This window comes from Rhamphochromis longiceps, linkage group LG3, assembly GCF_057381845.1.
Source record: "Rhamphochromis longiceps isolate RC_006_pf linkage group LG3, R_longiceps_female_GT1.1, whole genome shotgun sequence".
In the NCBI taxonomy this organism is placed as follows: Eukaryota; Metazoa; Chordata; class Actinopteri; order Cichliformes; family Cichlidae; genus Rhamphochromis; species Rhamphochromis longiceps.
In genome coordinates, this window is record NC_140559.1 from 16,874,135 (window position 1) to 16,900,063 (window position 25,929).

The 25,929-nt window shown below is 40.6% G+C and overlaps 3 protein-coding genes across 3 annotated transcripts in view; 1 reads left to right on the forward strand and 2 right to left on the reverse strand.

The window, feature by feature from the left end:
• The window catches only part of LOC146673191 (polymeric immunoglobulin receptor-like), a 94,329-nt gene extending 88,085 nt beyond the window's left edge, over positions 1–6,244 (forward strand). The window contains exon 9 of the mRNA XM_085400935.1: positions 5,907–6,244. Within this exon, the coding sequence (XP_085257061.1) occupies positions 5,907–6,244 (338 nt within the window). The remainder of the gene's footprint in view (positions 1–5,906) is intronic.
• Positions 1–21,897, reverse strand: part of LOC146673192 (butyrophilin-like protein 2) — a 93,307-nt gene extending 71,410 nt beyond the window's left edge. Inside the window, exon 1 of the mRNA XM_085402057.1 lies at positions 21,830–21,897. The gene's annotated coding sequence lies outside the window, so the exon portion shown is untranslated. The remainder of the gene's footprint in view (positions 1–21,829) is intronic.
• The window catches only part of LOC146673197 (butyrophilin-like protein 2), a 55,327-nt gene continuing 48,903 nt past the window's right edge, over positions 19,506–25,929 (reverse strand). Inside the window, exons 2-4 of the mRNA XM_085402031.1 lie at positions 22,228–22,373; positions 20,191–20,526; positions 19,506–19,959 (exon numbers count right to left, since the gene is read on the reverse strand). Coding sequence (XP_085258157.1) covers positions 19,787–19,959; positions 20,191–20,526; positions 22,228–22,288 — 570 coding nt within the window. The 5' untranslated portion in view covers positions 22,289–22,373 and the 3' untranslated portion in view covers positions 19,506–19,786. The remainder of the gene's footprint in view (positions 19,960–20,190; positions 20,527–22,227; positions 22,374–25,929) is intronic.

Consider the following 25,929-nt stretch of genomic DNA (forward strand, 5'->3'; position numbering starts at 1 on the left):
GTGTGAATGTGAGAGTGAATGAATAGTGGTATTGTAAAGCGCTTTGGGTGCCTTGGAAAGCGCTATATAAATCCACTCCATTATTATTGTTATTATTAAATTACTTACGAGTTTAATTTGTCAGCAACTTTCTGCCAGCCCTCTCTCCTTGCTTTTGCAGCCTTTGCAGTGTTCCCTTGCGTTTTAATTAAACTCTGAAACTCCTGAAATCCCTCACTCAAGAGTTCTTGCTCTGCTGCCGAAAAATACCGAGCGCGCTCCTTCGACATTTTCGCCGACCAATCAAACGGTTGCCGATCAATGTTTCTACTATCGATGCGTAGCCCCTGTTGGGCCACCCAGTGATCTCACATTACTTCATCCAGCTGTACTAATCGTCAACAACAGGTGTGTTCGGGGAACCGGAATAGCGAGCTCAGAGTTAGCGCGATGATTTGATCTTGGATGTTTCATTTGATCTTGGATGTAGTAAGCGACGTACGAAGCACAGGGCCCTGTTCTTCTTTCTGCTTTGTCCTCTCTTGTTTTCATCCATGTTTCTAGAGTTACATTTATTTATACTTTGTGTCGGCTCAGTGATTTATTTTTCTGTCTGCAGGTAGAAAAATCATTGACGTTTGCAGATGACACAGATGCTGTTATGTTTTCAGTGACTGAATGGAGATCATTGCAGTTTTCTTTGTTCTTTTTCCACAGATCAGACCACGAGCAGACTGCACTCCAACAACCCCGTCCACACTACATTTGACTGGTACTCACACTGCCCTTGAACATAAACTAAACAACATGTTGATTCCACCATGTTAGAAGATTTATAGAACTATCATATCATCCCCTTTATGCCTCCGTACTTAAGTAAGTACTTAAGTAAGTAAGTACTCATTCACCCCTCTTTCTGTCATGGTATAAAAAGCTCAGGTTTGCACAGACACACATACTACGTCTGAAAAGAAGATCCAAGGTAAAGTGTTGGGTCGGGTAGTGAGACTATGCTTAATGGTAATTTGTGACATGACAATATTGCTGTAATTTCCAGAGAAATTGATGGCGGAAGGAAGAAGATCTTGCACAGTTCATTTTGCACTTGCATTAGAGCATGAAGCAAAGGTGGAGAGTCAGAAGACTGAAACTGACCAGTTGAAACAACAGCAGTTTTTTTTAATCATACGCACTGGACTCTAAACTAAAAAGTGATTATTAAATGTGAAAAAATGTAAAATTGCTGTACTGCATGGTAATTGGTTTGTTTCAGTGTCATGGAGCTGCAGATGTTTTAGAACATAAATCCTGAAAAATGCAACCAAAACCACCCCAAAAAAATTATATATATATATATATATATATATATATATATATATATATATATACATATATAATTTTTTAGGGGTGCAACGATACACAAAATTCACGGTTCGGTTCGGTTCGATACTTTGGTGTCACGGTTCGATATTTTTTCGATACAAAAAAATGTTCATGCATTTTTAATTTGTCATTTATTAAAATTATAAATATATATTTTAACTCAAAAGTACAGTTTTTAAATTTAACCCTAACCCTTGTGCGTGTTTTTTATTTTGACAGCGAATGCGCACCTGCGGACCACTTATGTGCAGCCCTGGTTATTTAGCTCGTCATATTGCAGCCACAGAAATTCTTTTGTCCATGAAACCATAAAGCTGCACTTTCTTTTTGCCTTATAGTCTGATTTGTCATAACTTCTCCGTTTTGTGGTAAGCTTTTCTTTGGCTGTCACTTCTTCACCCTGACCTGTCTTATTTGGCTCAGCAGAACTGAAATATAAATCCTGCTGCTTTTACACACGGACTCACATAAGCTCAGCGATTCTCTGCGCGATCAACCTCTCACATGTTTAAGCTTGCTGCGGGAGATTTCACTTGTCATGTTTGCATAGTAAGCTAACGATTAATAAGACGATGTCAGAGGAATTGGTGCACAAATTATCATCACTCACAGATCAGTGCTGTCGCTCTCTATACACAGTTCGCACGATTGCAAAGTGAAAGCAAAAAAACAAGCGCAAATTCAAACGCGACTTCAATATGTCACATATTGACAGTGGCTCACCGATGCCAATGACATAATTACCCAGCTACATTTCTGAAAGAATGCAAAAGCATTGACATATATTTTTCCTACAATAGCACGACGGGCAGGGAAGAGATAGATTTTGGTAGCCCGACTGAAAAAATCGCTAGCTCCGGGACGTCGGGCTAGCGATATTGCAAGCCCTGTATCTGATTGAGGAATCACTCGTCTTTGGAAAAGAGAGTTTATTACAGCGAAATGGCTCTTTCCAAAATAAAAGCTATACTATCCGCTTCTTCTGGGCTATATTCTCAGCAGCATAAGGAGAATCATGTGCTAACAGCTGTCTAAATGACTCGGCTAAAGTTAGTAGCATGCTTGCTTTTTTTTGTCTGCTTCCACTTGTCTTTGCACTAGGATGATGGCGGCGTAAATGTGCAGTCATATTCGTTGTGTTCCCACTAGTGCTTTCAGGTTAATCTCGTTGAAATGACCTTAACGCCACAACACGGCAAATCTCCGTTAACGAGCTACCGCCGATCGCCCCGTGCATGGGGCTAGATGGCCAACACGTTAACGAGCTAACTGCGCTAACACACTAGTTCACACCAATGTAATTGAGCATTGCATGGCACATCCAACATACTGTTTTACTTTAGTCCATGACTCGCTTACCTTCAGGGTCATACGTCACATTAAAACCAAAATAATTCCAAACGCCAGATCTGAATGAGGTTCAATTTGCCTGTTGCAAGTAGAGCTTAACTTCTGTCTCGCTAGCTTGCCCTGCGCTCTTCCTTCTGACGATGCTGTCTGTGTTGAGCGCTCAGTGGATCTGCGCTCGACAGTGCAGCCTAGGCGGAGTAGTCGAACACAGATTCACTGAGCGCTCAACACAGACAGCATCGTCAGAAGGAAAATTGATAAAATAAATTACAAATGTTGTATTGTTCGATACATATGCGTACCGAACCGAAAGCACTGTATCGAACGGTTCAATATCGATACGAATATCGTTGCACCCCTAATATATATATATATTAGGGGTGCAACGATACACAAAATTCACGGTTCGGTTCGATACTTTGGTGTCACGGTTCGATATTTTTTCGATACAAAAAAATGTTCATGCCTTTTTAATTTGTGATTTATTAAAATTATAAATATATATTTTAACTCAAACGTGCAGTTTTTAGATTTAATGTTGCTGAAACAACAAAGGGATAAAATAAATCTATCTGATCAAGAAATCACTCATCTTTGGAAAAGAGAGTTTATTACAGAGAAATGGCTCTTTCCAAAATAAAAGCTATACTATACGCTTCTTCTGGGCTATATTCTCAGCAGCATATTAAACATATCAGGTCCCCATAAGGAGAATCATGTGCTAACGGCTGTCTAAATGACTCGGGTAAAGTTTGTAGTATGCGTGCTTGTTGTTTTTGTCTGCTTCCACTTGTCTTTGCACTAGGATGATGTCGGCGTCAATGTGCAGTCATATTCGTTGTGTTCTCACTAGTGCTGTCAGCGTTAATCTCGTTGAAATGACGTTAACGCCACAACACGGCAAATCTCCGTTAACGAGCTACAGCGGATCGCCCCGTGCGTGGGGCTGGACGGCGTCAACACGTTAACAAGCAAACTGCGCTTCACCTCTTCAGTTCTGAAAGCTGATGGAGAGTCTCGGGTGTTTAACTCCCAGTGAGGTTGTGATGCTGGCGGAGGTCCTGAGAGTGGATGACCCACCCTGCTGTCAACTGAGTTACTGAGGTCACATGGGTCAATGTGTGAGGGGGGGGTGAATGGCCCGGAAGTGATCCCAGGACTATGTTATGGGTAGCCAACACTTTTTCCATGTTTGAACTTAATGTGACCACTAGAGGGAGGTATGTGCCTCTTAGTGCCATAAGCCAGCTGTGCAGCAGGCAGGTTGTTTGGCTTCATTTTTGCACAATGGGAGGAGGCGCTGTCGCGTCGTCCATGTTTTCTACAGTCATTGATTTGGACACAGCCAATGTGTTTAGTTTTACTCTTCCCCATGTGATGTCATTATGTCCATTTGTGTCAGCTTTTTTCCCAGGTGCCTCCACTTCCCCATCACCTCATATGTGTATGTAAGTCTTCTGTCTCCCTTTGTTCATTGTTGCTTCGTCTGTGTTCCCACCCCCATGTCCTCATAGTCACAGAGTCATAGTGTGTGTCATAGTGCCCTCATATTATCACAGTATGTCATAGTTGTTCATAGGTTTCTTAGTTCTCCTGTCACCAGCCAAATAAAGGCTCGCTTTTGGTTTCAAGTTCCATCTCTCTGCCTATGTCTGTTCGTGGGTCGTCTACATACACTCCACAACCGAGACAGGAGAGGAACCTGATAACAGCTGAACGTTCTTTTGTTCACACGGAAAATAGGTGTGAAAGGCAAAATTATAAATTGTTTCTAAAAAAAATTAAATAAAGCTGTTTTATTAAATGAATATATACATAATGCAAATGTGCTCATAAATAAGTTGACTCTGTGTTTTCAGAGTTAACAGATTCATTCAGTGATATTGTCTGGATCTGAAATATTGCAGGTACACGCAGAGTGCAGAGGATTTTTACACATACACTGATAATTGTTTTCTATAAGTCTCTGGGTCAGGAAGTCCAAACATGACGTCCTGAACTGGGCCTTAGAATAAGCTGAAGGATAACATTAGATAATCAAGGCAGGATGTGTTTTTGTGTCCATGTGTTTCTGATTCCAGGAGGAGCAGATACCAGGTGAGGTCGGATGTGGACGGGGAGGATTCGCAGCAGACTGCCACGTTGGATTTGGGAGAAGATAATAATATTTTGTCATTGTCAAAGTATAAAAGCTGTACAGCCCATTTCAGGGTTAGGGTTGGGGTCAAAGTGAAACTAGAAATATTTAGAATCACAATGAGTTCAAAGCGTGAGGAGGTCTGATGTTCCAACAATGTTCAGGATGAGAATTATTACCTGCAATGCTCCAGTTTGACCTCATGGTGGCAGTGCCGTCTCACTGTTATAATGGCTACACTCCGACTACAGGAGAGAACAAGAGGCTGTACTAAAACTCTGATGTTTTATCGTGTGTTTATGACATCATGCTGATGTCAGCCTGATAATACCTGTTGATTCAACTAAACAGCCAAGGTTTCCAAGGTTCTTAAATGAACCACAAACTACAGGGTAAGAGTGAGCTGCTGAAAGTCAGATCTGTTCTTCAAAGCAGACTTTCAGCTTTATTACAAACTAAGAGTCGGATCAGCACAAATACTGACACAGAGATGGCTGCTGGCACTGCGCTGCTCTGCTGCACTTTGCTGTTTGTCCTTGTCTTCGTCTCTGCAGGTGAGATTGAACTAAACTGAGGTTCTCTCTGAGATAACAAGAAGTACAGGAGGATTATTTTCATCTGGATTCAGTTTGTCTGTGTGTGAAGGAGACACCAGGCTGGGTGGACACTTAACATCTGTAATCCAGCTGTGACAGAGACAAAGAAGTGTAATGTGTGTGTCAGTGTGATGTGTTGTAGTGTCAGGAGTCAGTATGCAGCTACAAAGCTTCTTGTTCAGTGTATACAAACAGCTGTAGCTCCATAAAGGCAGCATGCAGAGACTCACAGTGTCTTATAATGAGAGGCTGCTTTCTCTCACACATTATGTTCACTTATTATCAGCACATGTTGTTGTTCTGTGGAAGCTAACATCTTGTAGTTTCTGACACTTTGCATGTTTAGCATGAGGCTAAAATTCCCCCTCAGTGGGTCACTGGTGACCTGCTGGATGTTCAGAGGTTCATTAAATCCAACATGACTAAAAACTCAAATGTCAAAGTGTTGTTTCCTCTTTCAGAGCAGAAAACCATCACAGCTGAGTCTGGACAGGACGTCACTCTGACATGTCGAGCTCCAAACAACAACATTAGAGTAATAAAGTGGGAGAGATTTGACCTGGGAGATGATTATGTGCTTTTGTACCAGGATGGTCTCCCTGATTCAACACACCAGCATCCATCTTTTAAGAACCGGGTGGATCTGCAGGACAGACAGATGAAGGATGGAGACGTGTCTTTGATTCTGAAGGATGTGACAGTTCATGACGCTGGAGCATACGAGTGTCGTTTCTTCATGGAAGAAACTCGCTCATGGAAGTCCATCAGCAGCCTCAACCTGATTGTTACAGGTGAGTGAGTAGAGTTGAGTGTGTGTGTGATCAGAGGTGAAGCTGCTTCCTGGTTGTTGATGTGTGTTTGTTGTATGGATGAGCTGGTGGATGTCAGAGGTAGACAGATGTTTCTCCAGCTGTTGTCTTTGTGGCTGGTAGTCTAGAGTTGTAGAGCAGCATTGTTTGGTTAGAGCAGAAACAAAGACATTTATGAATCCGTCTCTTCTTCTCTTGCTCTCTAACTCGTCTGTAAACATGTGTGGGGAAACTCAATGTTAAAGCCTACAGCTGGAGGGGGAGGGGAGGGGTGAAGCTGGTGGTGAGTCTGTGAAAGTGAATCACAGTCAACTACAGCCCCTTAAATTGCCTTATTACACAATGCTGAGAAAGCATTCGAACGGGTGGAGTGGGATTATCTGTTTTATACTCTAAATAAATTTGGATTTGGCCCTAATTTCATTTCATGGATTCAGTTACTTGACTCCTCACCTATGGCACGTGTTAGAACAAATTTGTTATTCTCTTCTTATTTCCCACTTGTCCGTGGTACGAGACAAGGATGTCCCTTATCCCCTCTCCTTTTGCGTTATCAATTGAACCATTGGCGATTAAAGCCAAGCTGACAGCTGACAGTTGCATTAAGGGCATCTTCAGAGCTGACCAGGAGCACAAAATATCCGTATATGCTGACGATCTCCTGCTGTATATGTCAGAGCCTTTATAACACTGAATAAGCATATCCCTGCATTTATTTGGAACGGCAAAAGTCCATGAATTCGTAAAGATTTCATGCAGAGGACTAGGCCAATGGGTGGATTAGCCTTGCCAATTTTTCAGTCTTATTATTGGGCAGCAAATATTCGAAATATGCTGGATCAGTAATTTTACCACAGAGACTCCAGCTTGGCTCCAAATTGACTCATCCAATTGTGGCAAAATGTGCCTATCAGCTTTGTTGAGTTCAGCTCTCCCATTAGAACTGTACACCTATAAATGTAACCCTTTGTTGTATGACTCGCTCAGAATCTGGGTGCAATGTAAGGTTTGGGTTACACTATCAGCTCAAATCATATGTTCCCACCCTCAATGATGGATTCTGCCTTTAAAATATGGGAAGGTAATGGACTTAGAAATATCAAAGACCTTTTTGCAGATGGAATTTTTCTCATTCACGCAGCTCCTGAAGCAGTTTAATGTTCCTCGCAAACATTTTTTCCGCTATTTACAAGTTCACCACTTTGTAAAGAGTCGATTTCCTTCATTTCCAGAAGTACCTGAGGAAACTTCTTTGGATAAAATTATTAATATAAACACTCATAAGAGAGGGGCGATTAAAGAAATGTATGCTATATTATTAGATCTTCAATCTCCTTCTCTCTCCATCCTTAAAGCTCAGTGGGAGAAAGACCTTGGGATGACTTTAACAGATGAGCTCTATGTTTTCTCCATAGGGTACACTCTTCTTCTATATGTGCCAGACATGGGCTGACCCCCTGTGTAACAGATGTAAAGCAGAAACAGGTTCACTCCTTCATAGTTTTTGGCCCCAATCTTCATAACTATTGGGTGTCTACCCATACGGAAAAGATGCATATAAATCTTATAAAGTTTGTATCTGTCTTGTGTGAAGCTTGTATGAAAAGCATACAAGAGTGAAAACAGATTAAGATCCCTTGAAAATCATATAAATGAAACTTGTATGTTTTGGATATTTACTAAAACAATATAAGAAAGTAATGAGAAAGTGGCCACTTTCATGAGTAAATCATATAAGCCTTATATGATTGACTGTATGAAGTAGGCCACATCTTATGCAAGTCTTATAAGTTTTTTCTATTTCTTTTCCATATGGGTATATTTAACACCTTTTCAGAGATATATAACGTTAATTATGATCCCTCTGCTCTAATCTTTGGGGTGATACCTCAAAACATCACTTTGCCAAAATACTATTCAAATTCTTTGCTTCACTCATTGCAAGGCGCCTTATACTTTTAAGATGGAAGCAGGAAGCTCCTCCCACACATGAACAGAGGCTTGCAGAGCTCATGAAGTTTTTGCATTTAGAAAAGATGAGATATACACTGGTAGGTTCAACCACCAAATTTCTTGAGGCATGGCAGCCTTTTCTAATGTACATGGAAACATTTAAAATGACCACATTGTCATGACCAGATACCATCCATCCATTTTATTTTTGTTGTTGTTGTTTGTTTGTTTTTTGTTTTGTAGGGGTTTCTTTAGTTTGTTTGTTTGTTTTCTTTCTGTTATCTTTTGGGGTATTTTAAAAACTGAACAGCAAACTACTGTACGTTCAAAGTTTTGCTATTAACATGCTGCTGTAACTGAAAATAAAATGAAAAAAAATAAATAAAACTCAAATGTCAAAGGAAATAAACAAAATATTTAAAGTCAACCATTCTGATCATAATTGCACTTTGACCTTTAACCTCTCTGCTCTGTGTTGTTTCCTCTTTCAGATCAGAAAACCATCACAGCTGAGTCTGGACAGGACGTCACTCTGACATGTCGAGCTCCAAACAACAACATCTTCGCTCTAGAGTGGGAGAGAGCTGACCTGAAGTCAGGAAATGTTCTTTTCCGAGTTGGTTGTGATATTATTCTAGACGACCAGCATCCATCTTTTAAGAACCGGGTGGATCTGCAGGACAAAGAGATGAAGGATGGAGACGTGTCTTTGATTCTGAAGGATGTGACGATTAATGATGCTGGAACATACGAGTGTCGTTTCCTCATGGTAGAAGCACGCTCATTCAAACACAGCTTCATCAAACTGGTTGTTGATCCTCCAGGTGAGTGAGTAGAGTTGAGTGTGTGTGTGATCAGAGGTGAAGCTGCTTCCTGGTTGTTGATGTTTGTTTGTTGTATGGATGAGCTGGTGGATGTCAGAGGTAGACAGATGTTTCTCCAGCTGTTGTCTTTGTGGCTGGTAGTCTAGAGTTGTAGAGCAGCATTGTTTGGTTAGAGCAGAAACAAAGACATTTATGTCTCTTCGTCTCTTGCTCTCTAACTCGTCTGTAAACATGTGTGGGGAAACTCAATGATAAAGCCTACAGCTGGAGGGGGAGGGGAGGGGTGGAGCTGGTGGTTGTGAGTCTGTGAAAGTGAATCCTGCCGGTGCCATAGCTGGTGAAAACGTACTTAGTGCAGACACAAAACGTCCATCAGCTTCAAAGTGTGTCAGAAAAATGTCCACATGGTGACTGATGGATGAGAGAGGTCCCATTGTTGTTGTTGTGCACAAATCATTGAACAACACAAACACTTAGAGCTGCTTTCAGTGCTGCCTGTTTTGTTACTGCACACATTTCTGATGGTCCTACAGTCCAACGTAGCAAACGTCTCCCTGAAGCCTCTTCTTAGAGACCAAAGGTTGGATCAGAGCGAGCAGCTGAAAGGACACATCTATGAATGCAGTCAGACACTTTCTCACAACCTCACACTTCATCTGGTCACATTTACACTCAGGTTCTCTGTTAGTCACTGAGATTACAGACTCGCACATTTAAAATAATCTGAATGTTGGATCAGATGAAGTTAATATTTTTTATTTCTTGAACATATGTTTAATTAGCATGTTGCTAAAGCTTTAAGTAATGCACTGGTGACCTGGTGTATGTTAACAGGTCAATTAATCAAATCCCGAATAACTCAAATGTAAGCTAAACAGCATAAATATTAAACATAAACAACATCATATTTCCCCCATGGCACAGTCCACTCAGCACTTCCTGGAGTTTCTCATTTGATCGTTCATTGACACTCATGACTTACAGAGACTCTGATCATCAAACACAGGAATAAAACAAGCAGTGAGCACAACAAAGGATTATTAAAGAAGGAATATTAACTCTATTCTAACTCTAGTAACTCTACACCAGGAAACCACCAAATCTTCTGCAAACGTGATTTTAACCAGTCAAAATGTTTTTGGATATTTATTTAGTGTAGAAACCTAAAAAGTCAGTTTTTTTTAGATGTTTGGTTGTTTTGAACAATTATATCAAACTGTAAGTATGATGTTTGGTATATAGTATTATATATTGCATGGTATTGATATATTGCACTGTTTGAAGTGCTTCATATATAAAAGTAGTAAACTGTGTACACAGTGTTTGGTGTGACAGAGCTGTTGTCACTGAATCACAGGTTCAGATGTTTCAGCCTCATAATAAACAAACACGTTTTCAGAGACTCGAGGATTTGACCTTCCAAAAGTCTCAGACATGTTTTAATGAGCTCTCACAGTCTGCAGCCAAACAGGTCAAATTATAAAGAACAGCTGGATCAACCCAACATGACCTCTGACCCCGAAGCAGCTGTTAGACCTGTGTATTTGAAAAAAAATATGATTTTTTTATGGTGAAAGCAAGATTCCAGACTGCAGTTTTGGTCAGATCATGTTTTTAAATAAAAAGCAGAAAAATCAACATTAACATTTTCTCACTTTATAAATGTTATGAATGATTTTTTCATCTAATCTCCTGAACTAGAAGAGGACACCTCACAGCTGTTTCTCACCTGCAGGTCAGCCAGGAGGAGACAGAGATGAACTGTGAGTCGGACGATCTGAGGACAGACAGAAACTCTCCTGAACATCCAGCAGTCGACTCTGATGATCATCATGTTCAGACTCGGACCAACAGTGTGTGTCTGTGCTGTCAGTGACTCTGAACTACAGTTTATTCATCTTGTTCATGAGATTTACTGACACAAAGTCAAACTGTGTTACAAACACACATGAATTTCTGATCTCAGAGTCAGTGAGTGTTGGAGCTTCAGGTTAGGCAAATTAACTATTTTATGTTGGTGTGATTGTTTATTAACTTCATGTGACTTTTTCTTCTTTAAGTACAGTCCACTGGAAAACACTTTGTATAAAAATCATCTCTTTGGCTGACATTGTTTTTAGTTTGTAAACCAATCTTACCCAGTTTAACAGATTGTACAAACTGTAAACGTCTCAGGTATTTCTCTCTCTCTGATCCTGCACTGAGAAGTTTGACAACCTCTTCAACTTTTCTTTAACATGACACACTGTTCAGCTCAGATTTAAACTGCTTTGACCTTTGACACCAGCAAAACATCCTGAACAACTTTGCTGGGTTGAGACCTGATTACTTTTCATAAACAGACCCATAAGACTCAAAAATATGAAACATATTTTCACATTTATACTGTTGTATAGATGATGCAAACCTTTGTACACTGATGCTCTTTTGGGTGAAGTTTGACTCATTTGTTTAGATGGATTTTCAGATCCACCAGTTTGGCTCAAGTTAGAAACATTGTGATTTTAGGGAAAATTGCCACTCATAATGTATAAATATACACATCATGTTTGTGTGGATTTGTAATGAGACAGCAGTGAAGCAGTGAAGTCATCCTGTTGCCCACAGAAACAGACTCCTCCTGTGAATTAGTAAAGTAACACATGGAGCGCATGAGGAACAAAGGTCATACATGTATCTCCTGAAGTGGATTCTGGGTCTCTGACTTCCTCCCACAGTCCAAAGACATCAACGGGTGTTTTTTATTTATCCGTGTATGCTGTGTGTTAATGTGTGGTTCCTACAGAACTTAATGGTCAGTAACACTAACATGTAAACATGAGTACATCACATCAGCACATGAAAGAACAACAGTGTGGCATTAATATTACAGCAGTGAGGACAGTGTGATGAACTGATGCTCTGATCTCTGGTCTGACCAAAGCTTTAACTCCAAACATCTCTCCACTGTTAGAGCTTCTGCACTGTTTCAGGTTCAAATCATGGTTCATACTTTCATGGCCTGATGGTGTGACGCCTCCACCTACATCACTGAACTGCTCCACTTCTGTACTCTTCTCTCTGTGGCCTTCTTGAAACATCCTCTTGGTGTTTGTGGGGTTTTTCTCAGTTCATGTGTGCCTTATAAGACTTTGTTTTTTAAAGACAATGACAATCAGTGAATTCCTTCTGTGATTGAATGAAATATGAGCACTATGTAAGTGTGTAAGTGTTAATAAAGATTTACATGTACCTGTTGAATTCTCTTTTCATTGTTTTTGTCCCTCCAATAACAGACAAACCTCTGTTTCTGAAGTGCCTTAGAGCAACGTCTTCCTCTGTAACTCAATGCTGTGGGTAAACATGTCTTTACTTCTGTGCCTGAAAACAACATCTCCCTGTAGAAAGTGAAGGCTGAGCTCACTCAGATCACTCAGTCAGATCAACTGAGCTTAGAAATAAACTGATTTGTTGATTTTACAATGCTGTGATTGCAGCTATTCCACAACTCTCTCTGTTAATGGTACACATGGCCACTGATTAAATGGTCATTGATCAATCATCATTATTCTTTCGGATAGCGATTGAGATTGCGGATAGAAGTGGCAGAAATGGGCTTCCTCCAAAGAGTGGTTGGCCTCTGCCTTACAGATAGGGTGAGCAGTTTGGCTATTGGAGGGGCTCAGGGTAGAGCTGCTGCTCCTTCACATCGAAAGAAACCAGTTGAGGTGGTTTGGGCATCTGACGAGGATGCCTCCTGGGTGAATTGTTCCATGCATGTCCCACAAGAAGGAATCGAATGGAACTGAAGAAATCACTTGGAAGAGTGACAAAGCATTTCTCCAATTGAATGCGTCCAGATAAACAGAATCAACCTTTTGTGACACTTTTATAATGTTCAACACGATTACTAACAGATAACACACCCAGTGTACTAAACTCACTGTGTGCAGGACTTTGTTTGGTGTTTACATAAACGGTAAATGGTCTGAATTTCTATAGCGCTTTACTAGTCCCTATGGACCCCAAAGCGCTTTACACTATATTCAGTCATCCACCCATTCACACACTGGTGATGGCAAGGCATACATACATTGTAGCCACAGCGGCCCTGGGGCGCACTGACAGAGGCGGGGCAAAATGAAAACAAACTACAAACTGCTGAGCTGTTGAACAGCTGATCCAGCCTTTAGTCTGAGCTGCAGTCAGTCACACAAACAGACTGAACAGGGTGTGTTCTGTGCAGCACCTGCATGTAAAACAGAAGCAAAGCTGTTCCTGTGAAATGAAAGTGAAAGCCTCTCTGAGCGTCTCCCTGTAGAAAATGGAGGCTGAGCTCAGTCAGATCACTCAGCCTGCAGACAAATGGAGGCGTGTTTGAGACGTGCAGATAAACACTCAGCTTTGTGTCATCCTCTAAGGGCTCAGGGCCGTCCTGTTGTCATATTATCACATGCATGACAACATGCGTCTCAGTCCTCAGAGTCCTCTGCACAGTGCTCAGGGATTTTCCTCATCTTTCATATTGTGTGCCTGTTTGAATTCAAGCATCATCGTCTACAACTGGACACCCAGCTCTATCTGTCCATGAAGCCAGATAACACACACCATTTAGTTAAACTGCAGGAATGTCTTAAAGACATAAAGACCTGGATGATAACTTTCTGCTTCTTAATTCAGATCAAACTGAGGTTATTGTAATCGGCCCTGAAAATCTTAGAAATATGGTATCTAACCAGATTCTTACTCTGGATGGCATTACCTTGGCCTCCAGTAACACTGTGAGGAACCTTGGAGTCATTTTTGACCAGGATATGTCCTTCAACGCACATATTAAACAAATATGTAAGACTGCTTTCTTCCATTTGCGCAACATCTCTAAAATTAGAAATATCCTGTCTCAGAGTGACGCTGAAAAACTAGTTCATGCATTTATTACTTCCAGGCTGGACTACTGTAATTCATTATTATCAGGATGTCCAAAAAACTCACTGAAAAGCCTTCAACTAATCCAAAATGCTGCAGCAAGAGTCCTGACAGGGACTAGAAAGAGAGAGCATATTTCTCCTGTTTTGGCTTCCCTTCATTGGCTTCCTGTTAAGTCCAGAATTGAATTCAAAATGCTGCTCCTCACATACAAGGTCTTAAATAATCAGGCCCCATCTTATCTTAATGACCTTGTGGTACCATATCACCCTATTAGAGCACTTCGCTCTCGCTCTGCAGGCCTACTTGTTGTTCCTAGAGTATTTAAAAGTAGAATGGGAGGCAGAGCCTTCAGTGTTCAGGCCCCTCTTCTGTGGAACCAGCTTCCAGTTTGGATTCAGGAGACAGACACTATCTCTACTTTTAAGATTAGGCTTAAAACTTTCCTTTTTGCTAAAGCATATAGTTAGGGCTGGACCAGGTGACCCTGAATCCTCCCTTAGTTATGCTGCAATAGACGTAGGCTGCCGGGCAATGTTCCCTCTAATTTTTCATGTGTCTGAGCGAGTCGCAATATGGCGCCCCCCAGTGGCTGCAGCCAGACTCTTGGGGCCCCTTTTGGTCTCTGCAGGCATAATTAATCAATCACATGGATCATTTCTCAGAAAGGCTCAACAAGTACACGTAATTTTTAATGGAACTATTTTATTTTATTTTATTTTAATATATTTTTATTTTTTATTTTATTAGTATTTTCCTTAAATGTGTTAAATATATATTTTCTCATCTAAATGTCCACTGAGCTGTGAGCCAGTAATGCACCTTAACATTGGTTGCCAACCAAGAAGAAGAAGAACCTGTGAGCCAGGAGGGAGGGGGTGAGTGAGTCCTGAGTGATTTGCTTATGCTTACAAATCAGCACAGGAGGGAGGGGGTGAGTAGCTCAAATGTGCTGTTAGCATGTTAGCAGAGCGATGCTACTGTGAACCGAGGAGCTATTTTCTTGATGTGAGCTTCTACTCAGGGTTTTTTCTTCCAGTTCAGAGCAGAAATTTTTTGTTACGATACTGGATGTTGTGTTTTTCTCCACAATTTTAATTATAAGCTAGATACATTGCTGCTAACAGCAACAGGGATGAGTCAGTGAGTCAGTTGGGCTTGTGAATCATGATTCACGAGTCAGTAAAGTGATTCTCGAGTATTGAACGATTCGTTCATGATTTGCGCATCACTAGTCCATAGTTATAAATCCCACCACTCAGTATTATTAACACATTCTCTCCATGACCCCAGTAAGCTACTGAAGGCTAACCCAGGCAAATATCCCAGAATGCATTTCGTCGAAAACGTAAGAGGCAGTTTCGGAGGGATGCACAGTTTAAAATATTCTTTCTGAATGTAGCTGTGTAAACTTCAAATATCTACTCGATTTATCAAGACATCACAGATTTGCAAAAGTGCTCTAACGTTTTCCGAGATGTGGGACAGTCCACAGTGGGTTGAGAGTGTGGATCTGTGACCTGCGTGAGAATCAGCTTCCTAACATTTGTCTGGAAGAAACACACAGACAGGAAGCAGCAACAAGTGTGAACATTTCACAGATCATGTGTAATCGGTTATTATCAGGATGTCTTAAAAACTCCCATAAAACCTTCAGCTGATGCAAAATGCTGCAGTCGAGTCCTGACAGGGACTAGAAGGACAGAGCAGCTTCCTCCTATTCTGGCCTCTCCTCATTGGCTTCCTGTTAAATCCACAATTTAAAATCCTGCTCCTCACATAGAAGAACTTTAATCAGGCCTATCTTATTTCATTGACCTTAGAGTACCATATGTCCAAATCATGGTTCAACAGCAGCTAGGTGGATGTCAGCTTACATGGTGGAGATAAATCCAGGGTTTGAGATTGTTTACAACTTAAACTCAGAGCCTTTTAACACAATTACTGACAAATAACGCACTCAGAGTACTAAACACACTGTGTACAGGACTTTGATTGGTGTTTGCAGAGATGAAAATGATGCAGCCTGCTGACCAGTTGAATCAGCTGATCCAGCCTCTTATCTGAGCTGCAGTCAGTCACACAAACAGACTGAACAGGATGTGTTCTGTGCAGCACCTGCATGTAAAACAGAAGCAAAGCTGTTCCTGTGAAATGAAACTGAAAGCCTGTCTGAGCGTCTCCCTGTAGAAAATGGAGGCTGAGCTCAGTCAGATCACTCAGCCTGCAGACAAATGGAGGCGTGTTTGAGACGTGCAGATAAACAGTCACAGCTTAGTGTCGGCCTCTGAGGGCTCAGGGCCGTCCTGTTGTCATGTTATCAAGTGCATGACGGCTCTCTGCACACACTTTGAGTCCTTATGCACATTTTCACGAGTCCTCATCTCTGTGGACCTGAGGGATTACCCACAGTTCATAGTGTTGTGATTAGGGATGGGTATCGTTTAGGTTTTATCCGATACCGGTGCCAAATCGGTACTTTTGAAACGGTGCCGGTGCTCAAACGGTGCTCAAACCGGTGCTTAAAGAATGGAGAAGACAAAATTGGTCCAAAAACCTCTCATGTTCAGCTGGTTTTATGTAAAAAGATAACAATGTTAGCCTTTTCTGCAGCTATGGGGCATATATGGTATCACTCTTGGCTGGAAGCAGTGCTTAAACAATGGAAAAAATACAAACTTTGTCCAAAAACCTCTCATGTTCAGCTGTTTCCCTCTTTTTCTTTGGTCATTTTAGCCTTTTTGTCCAGGGTGAAGGGAGTATCTGCCATCAAACAAGAAGACAGCCGCATGTAGCTATGATGATGTTTGCTAGTTCACCTTACATGCATTAATGTAATAACGTGGTTAGCCTACTCAACGTCAATCACACAAGAACAACATTAAGCTACTCACGCAGAGAAGAACGGCTGCTGCTGCCATCAAATACGGTGCATTTCTCGGCTTTAAAAAAAAAAAAAAAAACGCTATGCGTCGCCAGGTGTTTCATCGGATTTGAGGTGTTACCTCCTTTGCACAGTATCAGCTTAAAGCACTTGTTGCTGCTGAGTTTGCATATTTTGCTGTGAAGTACAGCCAGACTTTTGACCGCTTCGCCTTGGACATTTTTAATCAGTAGCTCTGCTCTAACAGAACGTACGTACCTGGACCTGCCTACTATCCTCGGAAACGTAAAATGATTGGCTAGGAGTGTATCACAGCTCAGGAAAAAAAAGCACCGAAATAAAGCACCGAAATGTGCGCTGCTTTTTGGTCTGGTTACTACCGTTTATGTCAGAACCGGTGCCATCATGGCACCGGACACCGGTACCCATCCCTAGTTGTGATGGTGAAAGCATTAAGAACAAGGATGGAAAATAAATAAATAAATAACCAAACTGAAGGTTCAGAGGAATGTAGCTCATCACAAATGCTTCATGATGAAGTTTTCACAATGATGAATAATTTGATTATTTTACAGTTTCTTCCTGTAAAGTTAGAGCCTGAAAACAGACAAAATCAATCAGTAAATGTCAGATCACACGACGAGGTCTGAGGCACCACGACAGTTAACATCACAGCAGAGGTGACAAAGTGCTTTCTGTGGCCTGTTTATCTTCAGTTCTTTGAATTTAATTAGACATTAATTTCATTAATTAGAATTAATTTCAGTACATTAAACATTAGCAGAAGGATGGAGAGCGTGCTATATGTATTTCTTGCACTTGCACAAACACAAACAGCAGCTCTTCTTGTTTTTGCCACTCAATCTAGAAGAGAATTTAGATCAAGAAATTTCCATGATCATTATGATTTGATTTGATTTTATAGGAAATGCAGTTTGACATGTTTCCAATACTGAGGATGAGGATACACTATAAAAAATTCAAAGCTACTGTTAGTTTTCCTGTCTTGTAAAAAGTAAAGTTTTTGTTCATGCACAGAAAATGAATATTTTTCAGATTTCAATGGACTTTCTGTCATTTTTGTTTTGTTTTGTTGGGGTTAAAACGATGCCACCTTAAAATGAAACTGAAAAATAAATATTGACATTAAGACAAGAAAAAAGTTTTCACACTTACATCTTTTTTTTTCTTTTTTGCTTACAGTTTTTTTTTCAGTTTCAGTTTGCTGGCACTGTTTTGGCGTCTGGGGGCACGATTGTTAATAACAAACACACAAATATTACATCTTTTGAATCTGTGATGACATGTGACAATATGATGAAGTTCACATGATGTAGCTTCTCTGCCAACAACACAAATGAAAGAATAAATAATTTAAACCAAAGTAAGAGTTTATTGTTCAAATACAGAGACACTCTCACACTGACCTTTGTTGTTCGTTCTCTGTCCTTCATACAAACATTTGGGGCTTACAGACTCTGTGAACACTGAGTTTTCAGGCTTTTCTAATGCTGTGTGAGCAGCAGGAAAATACAATCAGAGCATAAACACACATACATACAAGGTCAAAGACGAGTAGCTACACTTTTTAAACGCAATAACTGATCACTTATGTGAAGTCAGCGAGTACCGAGGTGAACTTTTCTTATCTTTGACATCTATTGAAACAACTACATTAAATCATACTGCTGAGTGACAACAATAGCGTTATCTAAGGTTAGAGGGTTACCTAGGCAACCAGGGATGTGCATAACCATCTGTCAGCTACAAATTGATGCATGAACGATGGGATGAGTTCATACTTGGATGTAATTTTAGTGAAACAGCTGATCGAGGATTAGTGTTGTTGAGGTTTTGTGGTCCACAGCTCACACTCACATAATGAGGTCATATTTGATCTTATAAACAAAAACACTGATCCCAGGTCTGTAACACTGTTCATGGATACTGAGGGTAAACAACACACACAGCTCACAAAGATAAAGAGAAAACTGAAACCAGATCTTGATGATTGAAACATTCAGGTGTGAAAAACTTCATAAATATGTAATCTGAGCTCAAAATGATGTAACTACAGTCAGTGGAAACAAAACCATCAAAGTGAAAAATGTTCAAGTGTTGATTTCATTTGTTTGAAGAGTTAAAAGTAGGCGTGCACAACAAAATGTCTCAGTGAGCTGTGTCACACTCAAAGTCAGAGCTTTCTGTGTCAGAAAGAGGCTAAATCACCATGGTAACTGATGGTGAAAGATCACCTGGTCAGGAGCATTTCATGTTCAGAGTTTTGTTTTTAAATCAGCTGTTAGAGCCACGTTTTCACTGTGATGTCGATTCTCTGCTGGAGGAAATGTTTCATATGTGCAGCTTGTTAAACTGTAACTTGCTGAAGCCACTGAGTGAAGCTAAACTGCACATCACACTGTTACAATGTACCTGTATTCATGTAGTGGAGACATTAGTGAAGTTATCAGTGAGTAACGTCTCTGATTGGACTGGGTGGCGCTCACAGGGACCATTTTGTGTAGAAGAAAAGTCACATGGTACATGAAACGCTCCTTTTCATCTGAGCGTGCTCAGAGCCTGAAGCAGAGAAAGGTGATAATCACCACGGTGATACCTGCTGTCTCTGACTGCAGTTTCAGGTTTAGTTGAGCCAGCTAACACAAAGAAAGCCTGACTGTGTTGAAGTTGATTTGTAGTCACAGCCCTCTGGATGTTCCAGTTACTATGAAATGTAAAGACTGTTTTTAAAGATGAAACTCGTCCACTGAGATGAGCTGTCAGCAAAAACAGAAGCAGCCATTAAAGATAAAACTGAAATAAACCTACAGTGCTGTGGGCCTGCTGTCTGTGCTCAGTTCATCTGTTTCTGCAGGATTTTAAACACTGACAACACCCAGAACTCTGAACAGCAGCGGCAGACTCAAAGCTGGAAAAACCTCTGAGACATTTTAAACCTGCTGCACTTAAACAGGAGGCTGGTTTGTTTCCACTCTCTGCTGTTGTTTATGTTTTCTGTAGATCAAAAAACCAACAACAGCAACAAGAAGCAGAGCAGAAACTGACAGACCAACAATCAGTGCAACAGATCCATCCTCCTTCTCTTTGTCTTCATCCTTCTCTTGTCCTCCTGTCAGACCTGCAGGTGAGAAACAGGTGTGAGGTGTCAGGTAGGTGATGAGTGAAGAACAGAACAGAATCCATTTCCTCTTCAAACTGCTGTCAGACATTATCTACTGCACTCTGATCACATCACTCAGACCAGCTGCTTTCTACAAAGTCTCATCAGCAACATCTTTAGAAACAAACATCAACAACCAGGAAGCAGCTTCACCTCTGATCACACACACACTCAACTCTACTCACTCACCTGGAGGAACAACATGAAGGTGGATGCTGCTGATGAACTTCCATGAGCGTGTTTCTTCCATGAAGACACGACACTCATATGTTCCACTATCAGCAGTGTTCACATCCTTCAGAATCAAAGACACGTCTCCATCCTTCATCTGTCTGTCCTGCAGATCCACCCGGTTCTTAAAAGATGGATGCTGGTTGGCTGGAACAAAGTGACCGTCCCGGAACACAAGCACATATTCATCTCTCAGGTCAGCTCTGCTCCACTCTAAAATAATGATGTTGTTGTTTGCAGCTCGACATGTCAGAGTGACGTCCTGTCCAGACTCAGCTGTGATGGTTTTCTGGTCTGAAAGAGGAAACAACACAGAGCAGAGAGGTTAAAGGTCAAAGTGTTCACTTCTACAGCAGCCAATCAGAAACACACAATAAAAGATTGTCTTCTGTTATTAGATGATGATCTTTGATTGTGTTTCTTCTTGTGTCCCTTCAGGCGTCACCACAGCGAGTCTTCTCCTCCTCCTCACCTGATCCCGAGCATCTTCATCAGGGCTGATTTGTGACAGAAGGACAGCAGCAAGAGTGAAAGGGAAGGTTTGAAGATGGCAGTGAGCTGCTGTCATGTTTGCTTTGGAGACTCTGACACAAAGACAGGAGGCCGAGCTGAACATGTTCAGATTTTCATTGAGAGCAGAATGGACGAGATTATGAACGAGTTCATCAGAGGGAAGCTCAGGCTGAGACGTTTGGAGACAAAGTTCATGAGCAAAGACTGAGACGGATGAAAAACATCATCTGAAAAACAAATCTTTGGTTTTAGAATCTGTTAGTTTGATAAAATGTTGTTGATGGACGAGTTCATTGAGACTCTGGATGTCTGTCAGACTGAGTCACTGCTTTTTATTGTAACAGCTGTACTGATGCTCCTGAATCTGGCCTCTGACACAAACCTCCAAACAGTAAGAATGAAAAAAGAATAAAACTATTAAAACTCTTCAAGCAATAAATAATCAAACCTGAAAAAGAAGAAAATCATCTGGAAACTAAACTGAACTAAACACAAAAAGTCCAAATGGAATAAAAACTCAAACTAATGAGAAAAACTAGAATAACTCTGTTCCACAAACAACAACATGTGCTGATAATAAGTGAACAACATGTGTGAGAGAAAGCAGCCTCTCATTATAAGACACTGTGAGTCTCTGCATGCTGCCTTTATGGAGCTACAGCTGTTTGTATACACTGAACAAGAAGCTTTGTAGCTGCATCCTGACTCCTGACACTACAACACATCACACTGACACACACATTACACTTCTTTGTGTCTGTGCTGCAAACTGCACCAACACACAGACTCCACCCAGCTTTGTGTCGATCGCAACACTGAATGAGTAACAAACTACTTCTTAGAGAAATATAATCAGCATGTAAACCAGACTGAGACTCTTTATCTCAGAAATAAACTCAGTTTAGTTTCTATCAGTTAAATCTCACCTGCAGAGACGAACACGACAAACATCAGCGTGGAGCAGAGCGACGCAGTTACAGCAGACATGTCCATGTTCTCTGTTTCTGCTGATCTGACTCTTAGTTTGTCCTAAATGTCTGAGTCTGTTGGTGTTTTCACTCAATAACTGAACCTGAGTTTAAACCTGAACACATCAGATTAAATTTAAGGTTTAAATAAAGTTAAAGCTGCGGCTCAAACTCTTCCGTGTCTCGTGAGGACGTGGCGTTAGAGTGACGTTTGGTAGGTTAGACTGAGGATGCGCAGAAATGAGTGCGTCACAACAAACGAAGTAGAAAAGTTTTAGTGTTCAGTTGTTGAACGATCTCCACAGAACAAAATCAGAACCTCTCATGTGTCGTCATGTAGGAACAGTTTGTGTTTCAGTCGCTGAAGCACAAGAACGTTTTGTTTCTGACGGCAGTTTGATTCTTGTTTCATCGTCACAAACAGAAAAACTGAAACAATATGAAAATAAGTCTCAGGGAAATATTTTTACTAAACAGCCAAAACTTCCTGTTTTATCTCAGAGTTAAATCTCACCTGCAGAGACGAACAGGACAAACATCAGCGTGGAGCAGAGCGACGCAGTTACAGCAGACATGTCCGTGTTCTCTGTTTCTGCTCATCTGACTCTTAGTTTGTTCTAAATGTCTGAGTCTGTTGGTGTTTTCACTGAATAACTGAACCTGAGTTTAAACCTGAACACATCAGATCAGATTAAAGGTTTAAATAAATCTGAATGTCCCTGAGGGTTAGAGCTGATCTGTTGTTCAGCTGCTCGTTTAAACTCAACACTTTGAAGATGCTTTGAAAGTCTGATATGTTCGACCAATATAATTTGAATTTTCTACCAATGATCTTTCAGGCTTTTCATGGTTAACATCCACTGAAAATGAAATTATATTTTAAATTTAGTTTCACTCGCTTTTGGAGTTTCTGTTCAAATATTTTTGTGGGTTGATGTTAACCAAACGTTAACCAAGAAAACTGAAACGTTTTACCTAAAAGACTGAAAATGATTTTAGAAAAAGGCAACAAACACTTACTGTTGTTCTTAACAGATCTGTTAAATCCTCAAACACTCTTCTGATCATCAGGATGGAAAAAAAATCCACATGAAGATAAAAACTGTGAGGCTGGTTTAATCGATCTGCTTTCTCTGTAGGTTCAAAAGAAACTACTTTAGGTGAGCTTTTTTTTTTTAAATGAGCGATTAAAAAAGAAAAAAAATGCTAAAAATGTAAATCTGTGGCTGAACTGACCTCTGTGCCAAACAGCTGAACCAACTGACTCTTGTTTCACTCTGCTGTCCTGTTTAACAGGTAAAACAAGGTGTCACAGTTATAGGAAATGAACCCGTTTCCAATGCAACAGGTAGACGTGTAGAGACAAGCTCCACTCTGGCAGTGAATTGAAATGAACTTGTCCTAATGAATAAAAAGTCAAAAGTCAGTTGTGTTGGAGCCACAGAGAGCAAATCTCTGTTCTTTATGGAGAACCAGTGAGTCCTACTTCCTGTGTCTAGTTTTACTTCGTCTGTCTCGTCCTCTGTGATTGGCCCAGCTGTGCTCCCACATGTTATACTGTGTGTACATGTTGTCTTTGTCTTTTCTTGCTCTTTGTTATTCTGCCTCACAGCTGCGTCCCATGAAGGTTATAGTTTCAGATGGTGATGAGTAGATGACACATGGAGTGTGTGGCACATTCACTTTGCTGTGTTGACACTGTGTTGGTGTGACACTGAAGGGCGATTGATTAATAATTGCCAACAACCTGGATAAAGAGTGTGAGACTAAACTTGGGTGATTCATTCTGACAGCTCTGTACTGTACTGTGTTACACGAGCGCTGATGGCTCACGTCTGCTTGTAGATCAGCTGATCACAGCCTGGAAACAGCTGGAGCTCACAAAACAAATGATTCCGACTTATTTCTTTATCCCTGCTGCACTCAGTCGTAGAGTTCCTCTACCTGCCACATCCACTTTAACCCCAGACTACCTTTTACTGAGTACTACGGTAGGACCTGAGTACTTTTCAGAGCCTGTAGTTTTCACTTTTACTTCTGTAAAGAAGTTTAATGAGTACTTCAGCTATTACCAGAGTATTTGTACAGCTTGAGTATCTGTACTTCTTAACTACAGATTTTTTTTTTTTACTTTTCTCCCTTTGAAAGTGTCTAATTATCAGTAATTATCTATTATTTACTGAATAATATGTAGAATATAAAGCAGAAGCTGTGGATGACTTACTGTAGTCAGTTCAGGAGAATCCTCAGAGTTTCTGCTCCTCATCATGATGGAAACATGAAAACATGTTGATGCTCTTTAGCTGGAATCAGTCCAAAGCAGCCGTGAGTGTGAACCAACAGACATCCTTATAATAAATCTGACATGAATCCTGATAGAAATCCTGCTCACTGACCTCTCTAACTGTAACTCTGTCACTGACACATCTGCCAACATCTGTTCCTGTAACAGCTCAGAGGAGTTCAGCACTTTCTGATTATTATCAGAAAAATCAGAACAGGAGGAACGCTTTTGTAAATGTGGCTGAAAGCGGCGAGGCAAGTTTATTTATATAAGTTCATTTATATAGCACAATTCAACAACAAGGTGATTCAAAGTGCTTTACAGAGACATTAAAAAACAAAAACAATAAAAAGCATGATTTAAAAAAACTGTAGATAAAATCAGAACAATAGATAAAATCAGTAGTTAAAATGTTAGTTTTGAACTTTAAGCTTAAAAGTGTGGATTTGGTGCTTTATTCAAATGCAGCTGAGAACAGGTGAGTCTTCAACCTGGATTTAAATAAACTGAGTGCTTCAGCTGATCTGAGGCTTTCTGGGAGTTTGTTCCAGATATAAGGAGCATAAAAGCTGAATGCAGCTTCTCCGTGTCTGGTTCTGACTCTGGGAACTGATAAAAGACCGGATCCAGATGACCTGAGGGATCTGGAAGGTTCATACTGGGTCAGGAGGTCACTGATGTATTTTGGTCCTAAACCATTCAGAGCTTTATAGACCAGCATCAGAACTTTAAAGTCTATCCTCTGACGGACAGGCAGCCAGTGTAAGGACCTCAGAGCTGGACTGATGTGGTCCACTTTTTTGGTCTTAGTGAGGACTCGAGCAGCAGAGTTCTGAATGAGCTGTAGTTGTCTGACTGATTTTTTAGGTAGACCTGTAAAGATGCTGTTACAGTAATCAAGCCTACTAAAGATGAATGCATGGACTAGTTTTTCCAGGTCCTGTTGAGACATCAGATCTTTTATCCTTGAAATATTCTTGAGGTGATAGTAAGCTGACTTTGTTATTGTCTTAATGTGTTTTTCTAAGTTTAGGTCTGCATCCATCACTACACCCAAATTTCTCGCCTGGTTTGTGGTTTTTAGGTGTATAGATTGAAGTTCTCTGGTAACCTGTAATCGTTTTTCTTTGGCACCAAAGACTATTACTTCAGTTTTGTTTTTGTTTAGCTGGAGAAAATTGTGGCACAACCAGTCATTGATTTCCTCAATGCATTTACCAAGAGCCTGTACAGGGCCTCGGTCTCCTGGTGACATTGTGATATATATTTGCGTGTCATCTGCATAGCTGTGGTAGTTTATTTTGTTGTTGTTTATAATCTGTGCCAGTGGGAGCATGTAGATGTTAAACAGAAGGGGTCCCAAGATGGAACCTTGGGGAACTCCACATGTGATACTTGTCTGCTCAGATGTGAAGTTACCTATTGATACAAAGTATTTTCTGTTTTCTAAGTATGTTTTGAACCAGTTTAGTACAGTTCCTGAAAGACCTGTCCAGTTCTCCAGTCGTTTGAGTAATATGCTGTGGTCAACTGTATCAAATGCTGCACTGAGATCCAGTAAAACTAAGACTGACATTGTTCCACTGTCTGTATTCAGACATATGTCATTAAACACTTTGGTCAGAGCGGTTTCAGTGCTGTGGTTCTGTCTAAAACCTGACTGGAAGGCATCATAGCAGTTATTCTGTTTTAAGAAGTAATTGAGCTGTTGAGAAACTGCTTTTTCAATGATCTCACTTACAAATGGGAGATTTGAGATCGGCCTGTAGTTTTTCATTTGTGTCTTGTCAAGATTGTCCTTTTTCAGTATAGGTTTTATTACAGCAGTTTTTAGTGGTTCCGGAAACACACCTGACATTAAAGAAAAGTTGACGATCTGTAACAGGTCTGACTCCAAAGTCTTTGAGACCTTTTTGAAAAAACTTGTTGGCA